The sequence below is a fragment of the Egretta garzetta genome, unplaced genomic scaffold (genome assembly GCF_000687185.1).
Source record: "Egretta garzetta isolate BGI_Z169 unplaced genomic scaffold, ASM68718v1 scaffold175, whole genome shotgun sequence".
NCBI lineage: Eukaryota > Metazoa > Chordata > Aves > Pelecaniformes > Ardeidae > Egretta > Egretta garzetta.
In genome coordinates, this window is record NW_009259860.1 from 54,673 (window position 1) to 66,233 (window position 11,561).

General features: G+C 39.3%; 1 protein-coding gene across 1 annotated transcript in view; it reads right to left on the reverse strand.

The window, feature by feature from the left end:
- The window catches only part of FOCAD (focadhesin), a 63,448-nt gene that overhangs the window by 51,052 nt on the left and 835 nt on the right, over nt 1-11,561 (reverse strand). Inside the window, exons 3-5 of the mRNA XM_009640038.2 lie at nt 8,784-8,858; nt 7,097-7,251; nt 1,654-1,758 (exon numbers count right to left, since the gene is read on the reverse strand). Coding sequence (XP_009638333.2) covers nt 1,654-1,758; nt 7,097-7,251; nt 8,784-8,858 — 335 coding nt within the window. The remainder of the gene's footprint in view (nt 1-1,653; nt 1,759-7,096; nt 7,252-8,783; nt 8,859-11,561) is intronic.

Consider the following 11,561-nt stretch of genomic DNA (forward strand, 5'->3'; position numbering starts at 1 on the left):
TTTTCTCTTAGCTTTTATTGCTTGAGCACAACATCATATATTATGAAATGTCCCTTTGGTCAATTTGAGTCAGAAATCAAGTTTTAATGGCACTTGACAGAATGGCAACTACAGAAATTGTTACGTAACAAGTCACTAAATAAAGACAGGCCTTTCTGTACATTAGAAATCGTAAGTCAGATCTCAAAACCACAGGGTCTTGACCTACAAGATATGCAAAACTAAGTCAAGCAATCTGACATCTCTCTCTTGTGAAAGTTAACTGGAAGCAAAAGGAAAAACAAAAAGCCTACTGGCTAAGTATAAGTCTGCTGCTTATGTTCAGTTCTCCATTACTTTAAATTATTCTGAACAAACAAATTTCACCTTTCTTGTATGTTACTGTCAATTTTTCTTTTGGTAGGTGCGGTGAGGGAAGTAATAATCTTTCTTCTGTGGAGAGGCTATTTATTTATTCCAGCCACATCCTACTAACCTCTTTCTCACACAGAGCCCAGATTAAGTTGCTTTAACTTAGCCTCTTTTACCAGGAGACATTAAATAAGTTTATTTACTACTAAAGCAAAAAAGTTTCCAGAAGAGTTCCATCTTACTACCCTTCATTACCTGCCTTGTCAATTAAAACTGTTCTGTAAGAGTGTGGACTTTGTAGAGAGAACTGATATAGCTAGAAAAGCAAAGGTACACAGGATTTCAGGAATGTAAGCGCATCCAGTACTCCAAAGTCTGTTTTACTTTTCTTCACTATTTCATTTTGCCTAAGTGAAGACATGATTTGTGTCTTCCAAACAGTGCCTTTTATATCCTTAAAGCATTAGGGCCACAGCCTGCTACAATGGTACCTCTTAACTGCATAAAAAGCAACTTGAAAAATGTTCATGACATCTACCAAGCTGGGACCTTCTCCAGAAAAGATACAATAGTGGCTGTTAATGTCAGCACTGACTCATGGTTTCTCAAGAGCTGGATGAAGTCATTAAGATGTCACTGTAGGAAGGCTGCTATTGCATGACAAGCAGCTTTAGATAAGCAGCTCTGGATGCATCTTTAAATCATTTTTATGTGGCAACCTCTTTAACAGTAAAAGCATTCAGGAACCTTACTTTGATAATAGGAACAAAGCAAGAAAAACAAGTGAGAGGGAAGTGGTCAACAGTCTTAAAATAAAAGACTTGTTAAAAGGACTATTAGCAATCATCCAACTACTGTATTTGAAGAAGTCCCAGTATTTATTTGTTCTTTCTTGCACACAGCCTTCATGTTGCCATTGCCCCATTGGAGCTTATAGTAGCAATCTTATCCCTGTACTATAGAACTCTGTAAAACTTTCAGCCAAAAAGATCACAGAATAAGAGAATGATTTAGGTTGGAAGGGAACTCCTCAGATCACCTAGTCCAACCCATGCGCTCAGAGTCATCTGTGAAGGCTGCCCAGGAGCACATGAAGTCAGGTTTAGTTATCGCCAAGGATGGAGACTGCACAACCTGTGCGGGCAACCTGTACTAGTCCTTGATTACCTGCCCAGCAATGAGAGAGAGACAGACTGAAAGCCAATATCAACACTTAATCACACACACTAATATATGGGTTTTTTCCTGGAAATCAGACAAAAATTTATTCTAGCATCTAAATAAAACCGATGTGAAACTAACCTGATTCCATACAGATTCCAAACAGCCTCATCTCCATCTTTTCCCAGTTGAATAGCTTGAATTTGCAGTAATTTCCAAATAGTTTTTACTAAACCATGCACATTCCTGTTGACAAAAAGAAATACATTACTGTCATGTATGTATTACATTAGTTGATTCTTCCATAAGAGGAGGAATCCAGGAACAAAATCTACACTCAAGAAGCCTTGAGTTCTCCTTAAGGACCTCCTCACATCTGACCACACAATTTTGGGCAAGCTGTGCATCCACGTGTCTTTGTCTTCCTTTTTACATAATAAGCAAAACAGCAGAGAGAATGATTAACCATCAATTAAAACTTTAGACTGTTTGCTTCTACCCTATCTTACATTTGCTGTCCCTAGCTTAACTGAAACTGGTGCTTTTAGTAAGTTAAAAATGGAAAATTAGCTCTTCCCCAAATCCAAGTATATAGGTTAATATGCAGCATGGTACACAAATTTCAACCATGCCACTCTCCAGCAAAAGAAAGCAAAAGAAATCACACTGTCAGAAAAGACACTTGAGACATCTAGTTTGTGCTGACTTTTGATCTCAGGAGCCAAGGACTACATAAATACATACGGCTATTTTATTTCCCTCCTTCTATGTTGTTTAACCTACCATTCAGGAAAATTCAAGAAACAACAGTACTTCTGGAATTTTGACAGGATTTCCCATATTCTCCTGGAGAGACACTAAGGAAATTAAAAAAGTCCGCCACAAGGGGGAAGAAAGCTCTGTGACCATGCAGTAAAGAGCTCAAGAAGTCTAGAGCTTATTACTGCTTGGCTGAGGACAACTTTCAAAATTTTCCTCTCGTCTTCATAATTAAGTGCTTTCCACACCTTTCCAGCCAGACCATGCCAGATCCAACCCAACCCCTTCTCAAGAAAATAGCCTGGTAGAAGCAGAGGGGAAAAAAAAGATCAGGGTTGATTCTTTGACTTTTCATCTCAAACATGCTATACAATTGCATCATCATCCCCTAAAAATCTATCAGATAGTTTACTACTCACGTTAATAAACCATAATTACTCCTCACTTTATTCAGATAATGAACAGGAAGAGCTAACACAATAACAATCGTAAGAGATCATCACTTGACAAAAAGTGACTTCTATCACACAGGGAAAGGTAAGGGAGGAGAAAGAGAACTGGGTGCTGAGGGGTTTTTTTGTTTTTCTTTTTTACTGTTCCCCCTATTTTCCTTCCCAGCAGGAAAAAATCTGAGAAATCTATTTTATCTGCAAGTCCACTTCTCCATCAGTGAATGAAAAGCTGCAGGAACTCCTCAAATGGCGAGCTGGAAACAAGAAATTATGCAGAATTTATGTAACCCTCTCATAGGACAAACAAACCATCATCCTCATTTAACACATAAGCAAACTGAGATACAGTAATTTTAACTGTTTGGCATAGAGTGCAGTATGCTCCACAAACATATTCCTAAATTATGAAAGGACATACATACATTTAGACTTCTAAGCAATACCAAAAAGTCTGAACAAGTTTAAGCAATTTCTATTAAAGAACAGGGCAGGGAGACTTCATGTGAAAACTGTTAAGAGACAGGAGTTTACACACAGGCTGGACCAACATGAGCACAACAATGTGTGGTAACAACATGTAATCACAAAGAAATATGACTAGATAGCCACAAATGCTCTACTGAAGATTCAAAAATTTCAAAGGCAAAGGATCATATGATTATAGAATCATAACCTAAAACCCCCTCAAATAATTCATAAAAGACAATGGGAACACACAGGCAAATACCACTTTCAGTTGCCAGAGTGCTTTACTATACTTATCTCCACCTGCAGACAGACTCTCTTCCATAAGCTGGTATGCCATACTAGGGAACATCTGGAGATTCCCACAGCGGATTTCCCCACCAATAAATGCTTAGCTTCATATTCCAGATACAGGCAAAGTAGTATGTTCTCTCTTCTGTGCCTTTCATACTTTTGCCAACAGTGCTGGAAAACGCTGACCCGGATCAAAACTGACAGAATATGCTTCTGCTTTCTTTCTTTATCCCAAAAATGGACCAGTTAAAAGATGTGCCTGTAATCTTTAAAATGACTGGCTGTAGTGACACCTGGCTCTCAAAACGCTGAAATCTGACTATACAAGAAAACTTGAGGTTTGACAAAACTCTGCGGCAAAGCAACCAACAGGAAGATGTGTAGCAAGCTTCCAAATCCCAATGCAGTCAGCGTAACACACAAAGGAGGAAGGAGAGTCTTGTGGGGGGGAGGAGATGGGGGATGGCGGAGAGAGAGAGAAAAAAACCCCAACCTTTTAGATGCTTCATGGATAGAAAGAGTCAGTTAAATAGGAATTTCCTAGCATATTCCCCAGATTCAATTGGATAACTATGCAGCAAGAGCAAACACAAACCATAAAACACTCAGTAAGAAAACAGGCTTCCCTGTTCTGAAACCCCTGTATGGCTGCTCCTAATTCCCAGGTAGGAATGTGGTGGAGAACAGCTGGTTTGCACTCAGCTCCTGAACATTAGCAGCACAATGGCATAATATATTGCAAGGATCTCCCCATCTCCTACAGGCATGGATGCTCAGGTGATAAAAACATTCTGAAAGCATACATGCACACAGAAGTCCTGATAATTTCTTAAAGATTACAATATCATGGTTTAAGTCCTTCCAGCTGGCAACTAAGCACTATGCAGCCACTTGCTCACTCTCCCCCTCCCCCTGGCCAACTCCCTCCACTTTATATACTGAGCCTGATGTTGTGTGGTCTGGAATAGCCCTTTGGTCAGTTGGGGTCAGCTGTCCTGGCTGTCTTTGACCAGTGTCAGAACTACGTAGCAACAACTAAAACATCAGGGTGTTATCAACATTCTCCTCATCCTAAATCCAAAACACAGCACTATGCCAGCTACTAGGAAGAAAATTAACTCTATCCCAGCCAAAACCATGACACAATAATCCATTGTTTCAAATTTCCAGTAGATTGACTTGATTATTTACACTCATTCATTATTGATACAGGCCACAGTTCTACCTATCATCATCTACACAGAAAGCTAGAGACCAGTGTTAAAAATGTGCATGTACATATTTATAAACGTATACACATTTTGTATATATGCAAACAGACCCAAACACACATGTATGTATGATGTTCCATGAAGTTTAAACTCATGGAGCATCAGAGGAAACAACACTGGGTATAAGAGACAGGTATGGTACAATGATGCACCAGAAAGGCAAGAATAGATTCCCATTTGTATAATGAGCAGATACCATGAACCACATAACAAGTCAACTCAGGTAAGCACTGAATGTTCACCTCTGACAAAGCACGAAGTCTTTCCTAGGATGCAGAATTTGACACACCTGACCAATTAGAACCCACCAGGTGCACTAAGCCCTGTTAAATTCATCATAACAGAAGAGAAGCAAGAACACAAGTAGTCTTTGCCAATAAAACATTCACCTAACTCCATTCAGCACTGGAAGGTGCTCAGCGGTTGCAAATGCCTTTCTGCTGGCTGCCACAGGCTGCTATTTGTATATTTGCTTTATCTTAGAGACACTGTGCACACAGCAGTGTGAAGACACAGAGCAAACTTGGATGAACACTTGGCATGGAACAGGATGACAAACAGCAGGTTAAACTCTGAAGGAGTCAAGAAAAAAAAAAGTCTCAGCACTGAAATGAAACAATCTGAAATTGTCAGTTTAATCAGCCCCTGAAGCTACAGACATTTTAAACCCACAGGCTTTTGTGGTTAGGCTACATAAACCTTCCTTTCCAATCCATAGTAGATGTGGTTTGAATTGTGGCATCTTGGGCAGGAGGTGGGAAGTGGCCAAAAATACATAAGAGGTTCCTGGGTAATTTGCCAGCACTTACTATAGCAATCAGTCACGCATGTTGGTTTCACACATGCAAAAATCTAAGAATGGTGTAGAAATGGGGCAGACCTAAGCTGTTTCAATACATAACTCTGATTTTATTTTTAAGGTTAACTCAATCCTAAATACAACCATTTTACACTTTTTATTTTCTGAAGTACAAAACTGTATTAACATTTCATTTCCTTATAAATCGCTGACACTGTAGCAAACCCTTAGCTGAACATGTATTTCATGCTGCTTAGTCTGCAAGCTGCAGCTAATGGAACTTTCCCTCCACCTTACCCTACAGGACTCTGGTTTTCATGTGCTAAGCACAGGCAATTTTACTTCTTTGTTAACGATGCAGATACTTCCCTTAACCCCAAACTGAACTACTAAAATTTTGTCATTTGGAGGATACTGGTTTGCAGAAATTATTCGTATTTAAAAAATGTAATTACAAAACCTTTCCTAGGGATCCATAACCACCTATTGTAAACTCAGCACAGAATCAGCATTCTTCACAGCAAGATCCTAGCTGTGAAGAAGCAATTCACGAGAAACAGTTTTTAAAAATATCTGATTTCTTAAGCATTTCACCAATTTACTCAAACCTAAACTCACCTTTAGCTCAAACTGATCATGACAAACCTCAGCCTAAAACTGATTACGTGAAGGTTAGAAGGGGTGAAAAAACACGTCTTGAATAGTGTGGTTCTTGCAACCCCTATGGTGAGCACACCAGCATAATGTATCACAGGTGTAGCACCAATTAGCTGTCTTGGCTAAAAACAGCTAGCATTCTCTAGGAAGAGAAGGCTTAGTGCAGAAATCCAGTTAGCTGCCAGAAATCAGAAGAGAGAAAGATAACCCAAGGAACTTTAAGGTTGGTAGAGTTGAGTGGAAACATTTTCCCAATCATCATTTGACTTCCCTTTTATGAATTTTATACACAGTGTCTTTGTCCCCCATAACTACATTCTTTCAGTATGTTGATCAAAACACCATTGTGAGATGTAGGTATTATATTTGCAGAATTTTCTAAGAGGAAGTAGCTGCAGGTAAATTTATTTCTTCCTCAACAGACAAGGAAACAAAACCCAGCATTCCTAATCCCTACCTGGTGACTCTATTTGAGCAATTAGTTATTTGGACAGACTGATTAGGAAGTCATTTTCCTCACTCCTAAAGGAGGGAAGTTTTTGCCATTTTCTTCCCCTTCCCCATGACAGAGTCAACAAAACCAGGCAGTGCATTGATTTCTGAGGTTCCACAGTTCCAAGTCCAGAGCACTAGTCTAAACTGCTAACAACTGCAGCTTACATGCACAGGATACTCTGTGACTTAAGTCAGACCCATGCTGTCACACTGCCAAGATGAAAGCAACAGCCTTCAGCAGAGTGGCAGGGGAATGCCAGTCCTTAATGCCACAGCTTATTTGAAGATACTGTCATTTGTAGAGCCTCCCCTCTTCCCCTGTATTTACAAGGGAAAAGCAATGACTGATAAAAAGCTGGTAAAAGACACAAAATCAGGCAACCAAACACTACCTCGCTGAGGGAATGAGGTTGAGAGCTCCATGAAGAACATAGTCAAGCTCGGCATGTTTCTCTGCAACAAGTGCCACCAACCCCTCAGAGCAGGCTGTTCGTAAGGCAACATTCTCACTGCAGCACTTCTCCCAAAGCAAGTTCAGCGCCGGAGTCTAAAGTCAAAAGCATGAGACACAAGCAATGAGAAGGCTGACACTGACTTCTCTTCATTCGTTTCAAACACACTTTTAAATAAAAACCTGCTCAACAGCTTCTCTCGAAGTCTTAGAAAGCACAAGAGAGGAAGCTGGGATAAAGATTCTGCATCTAAGAAAGGCCTGTCCCAGGACAGCTCCCACTTTCCTGCCCCGTACTGCTTACACCCTCAGCAAGGACAGGAATCTCTGAGAAAAGGTTAAGGCAGACGAATTTTTCAGCTATGCCTATGCAGGTAGGCTATCATCAATTTCACTTTTCTTAAAAAAACCAAGATGTAATTGGAGACAACTCAGGAACTGCTACGTCAAGCTATGTCTACAGCAAGGTGTAGTGCAGACAACTAAGGCAGGCATACAAAGGGCTATCCCAGAGGTAACTTGTCTGTACTCACCATATGAAGTCCTCAGTTCTCTCCATTTGCTAGCAAGCACAAAGATTTGGCAGCATCCATCAAAACTGCTGCTTGCTTTCATGCTAAATTTGCATTCACAGGTTTGTTGACTTTGTAGCTTCCAAATGGAGAAACAAGGAACATTTCTAAACAACTGAACACTGCAAAATGCTCTTAAAAAGGGAGCCTCTAGTGTCCAAGCAGCACAATCTTTTGCTTTCTTAGCATTTCAGAAGGTACTGCTGTATTTCAGTTTAATACCTTCACGGAGTGGCAAATGGGAAGAGTCAGCTTGTATCTCAAAACATAATGTAATTTGGGAAAATGATTGTGACGAGGATTGTCGGAGGAGCTTCCATTATAGAAACTACCCACCGCCAACATTCCCTCATGTCAGAACTTTTCACATTTGGGGTTGCTAGTTTGGGGGGAGGGGGTTAAGACTTCAGACTGAGGAAAAATCCACAAACCATTTTCTGCTCATTTCTGTACAAGTCAGCTTTTGGCGAGCGAAACGTAGGAGCGAATCCTAACTAACACCTCTCCTACGTTGCGGTGACACTTGCAAATGCCAGCATCTCATATGCCTCTCAGTTAACAAGACAGACCTGCACTTAAGTAAGCTTGACTCAATTAAAAGGCAAAGTATGCCTTTGCCCCATGCTCTCTCTCAAAGAAGTATAAGCTCTACTTAGCTATTATGAAATATAACACCAATACAGGTGTGTGAAACGCCATACTTTCTGAAACGTTTATAGTGATGTAAAAGACTTTCCTACTCAAGTGACAATGTCTCACCATATAGCACTTCACTTGCAGTAAAGTAAACAAACTCAAATAAAACGCTCTTAAAACTGAGCATAGCTAGATGTTGGTATTCTGCAGAATTAAGACTTCTGCCATTAAAACTTCTGATGGAAGTAAAACTGCTCTTCTGATATTTACTGTTTCTACCTGTATGTAGATACATATTGCTAACTACCTTACTTAACTTCTAGGATTTATCAAAATTACAGAATGGGGAATGGGAAACCATAGAAAAATGTAAGCACGTATGGATGGGAGAGAAGACAAAAGTGAAAGAATGACTCAGACCTGGTCAGACGCCTGTTGGATCTTCTCCGAAGAAACATTTTCTTTCAATACAGCAGCAATCAGATGACCCACTGCCTAAAAGAGAAAAAGAAATAAAAAAAACTGCATGCAGATCAAGTGTTACTTTTCAATTCTCCATTAGGAAGATTTTGCACTGCTGTTTTATACGAACATTTTATCATGATTTGAAATACTAAACTTACTGGTATGGCATCTGAAATATGCTTTAGGGCCAAAAAGCTCCATAATGTTGGCATACTACTTTTTACTGTGATCCTGAAGCAGAACAGAAACAAACTTCCATAGGATTCCACACAGATCCAAGGGTCTCTTTGTACAGAACCTCTTATAAGATTAGAATCAGGTACATACTCAGGAAGTGCAGCTATTTTAATGCATCAATTGTAATAGACATTTACAGCTCCACTGCTGTACAGATCTCAGTGTACTTAACAGCATTGTTAATTACTAAATCCTTTACTATATAGGGCAGTAGAAGCAAGAGAGGAAGCTGAACACAGCAAATCTCAGCATCTTGCCCAAATTTTTGTATCACAAGTTTTGCTAAACACTGATATCATACCTTTAGCACTTTACACATCCCCTAGCACACATACTGCCTGAGATGTTTCATTTACTTTAAACAAGGCACTTCAAGTTAACAGTATTTCAGGCTTTTGAATCCAGGCTTTTGTTTTCTGACTTATCTCTAATGCCTTACTCTGTCTTGTTTCATAATCATTGATACTACCACACAAAAACCCCTTTCTGTGAGACAGAAAGACATCTTTTCATAGTAAGAGCACAAAAATGTTTCAGATTATCAATGTACCCAGAACAGCGGCTACTCTTCTATAGCAAGGACAGATCCTGACTTTTGGAAAAAGTAAACTAGGAAGCCAGCAAGAAAATAGTAACATTTCTGGTTTGTTAGCGTATGAAAAAAAGACAGGAACAGATTATTTTAAATGTTTTCAGGTTCCTTCTCCTTTCGGGATTTATTTACATTTCATTTAGATACTAGATGCTAGCCTGACATGACAAAGGGTAGAACTCTGAGATAACAGTTCACATTTCCAGGAAAGATGACACTTTAAACCTTCCTAGACTACAAGGATTATGCCTTTCAAAGGTTTGGATATGTACCGTAGCACATTTGACTTAAAGACAGTTTATTACTTTGGAATCTTTCTCATTCTGTTTTCATAAGAGTAAAGGGGACAAAGCCAGATATTTATCTCTGTTTTTTTGCAGCTATCGCATTGCAAGAGCAACAACATGTTCCCCAGGCAGATTAGATGTTTTTTAGTGCACTTACCAAGCAAATCATGTATTATTTTGTCTTTTTCCTGCTTCTAAGGAACTCCAGAAATTAATTCACACCCACATCCTTAAAATGTTTTTATTACACTGGAAAAGAGGCTTATCAATAGAAAATGGCTTTTGCAGTGAGCTATACAGGAATGTCAAAACATAGATTAGCCCACTGCCTTCCAAGAACTTGATTCACCAGTAAAATGTTCTGACCTACAAAACTATGTTCAAGTTCCTCACTTTGCTGATCCTTGGCTGTGTAGGTTACATGCTCTGCAGTGCAGATGTCTTGGTCCCATAAAGATAAGACATCTGTCACAAAGTTGAATCCTGGCTTGATGTTGGTTTGAAGATTACAGCATGCTTTTCAGGGGTCACAGAATATAAGTGGAAACTAGCAAAACAATCAAAGCACACGCCAATAGCCCTTAATGATGTGCAGCTGTAGTGATGAGCCAAGAAGGCATTTCAGCCAGACTTGTATCATGGGACATTCTTCTGCACTGAAGAAAAATGAACAGGTTCAAAGATGCTGAGTTGTAATCATCAAGGCTAGTAATGACACGGACTCATCTGCTCATTGGCTAGACCTTATATGGATTCTAGCATTCAGGGACATGACTTCCTCTCCCAAATGCCAAACTGATCACAACGGGACTTCTGTGTCTCTCTTTCAAACTCTATTATTGTAAACCAATTCAGACTGAGCTGAACCAAAAAGGCAACACAGACACTAGGGTGCAGAGACTGCATTGACATGAACTTATTCCATCAAACAAATGGCTACATATTTAATCCTGAATTCAAAACAGGAACAGGAAGAAAACAGGCAAGTTATCTTACAGCTAGAGAGATACATTTTTAATACTGAAATGACAGATGACCAAAGCAAGGAAGGTATATTTTTTTTTAAACAGAGCCTTCTTGTCCATTAAAAATACTATGATAAACATTTTATGCACATGGGAAAGTTTCAGGTGAACATAATTAGGAGCCAATGCATAGACCTGAAAATAAAGGGGGTTTGTCTGCTGATCACAGTGGAGTTGTATACAGCTATTCTTTGATGACTGGCAAGACTGAAGTAGTTCATCAGCTCTCATCACACAGGAAGAAAACGTATCAGTCTTAAAGGCAGCTCTTTAAAGTCTTGTCACATATTTCAACCCACACATGACATCTGATAATGCCTGGCTTCTCTTGAGATCACAGGGTCACTGAAAACCATTTGGCCCCACTTAAACCTTCCGGTCCCAGAAATTTTCTGATTTTCCTACAGAGCCTTTACAGTGATAAGCAATTATATCCAATGTTTGGATTACATAGATAGGGCAATTAGCATTTGTTTGCAACTTAAGAATACCCTACTTCTATGAGTTTTCTGCCTTTGGAGCCAAACCCCCCACTCAAAAAAAAAAAAAAAAAAAAAAAAAAAAAGCTTCCTTTAACCTTTTTTTAACTAGG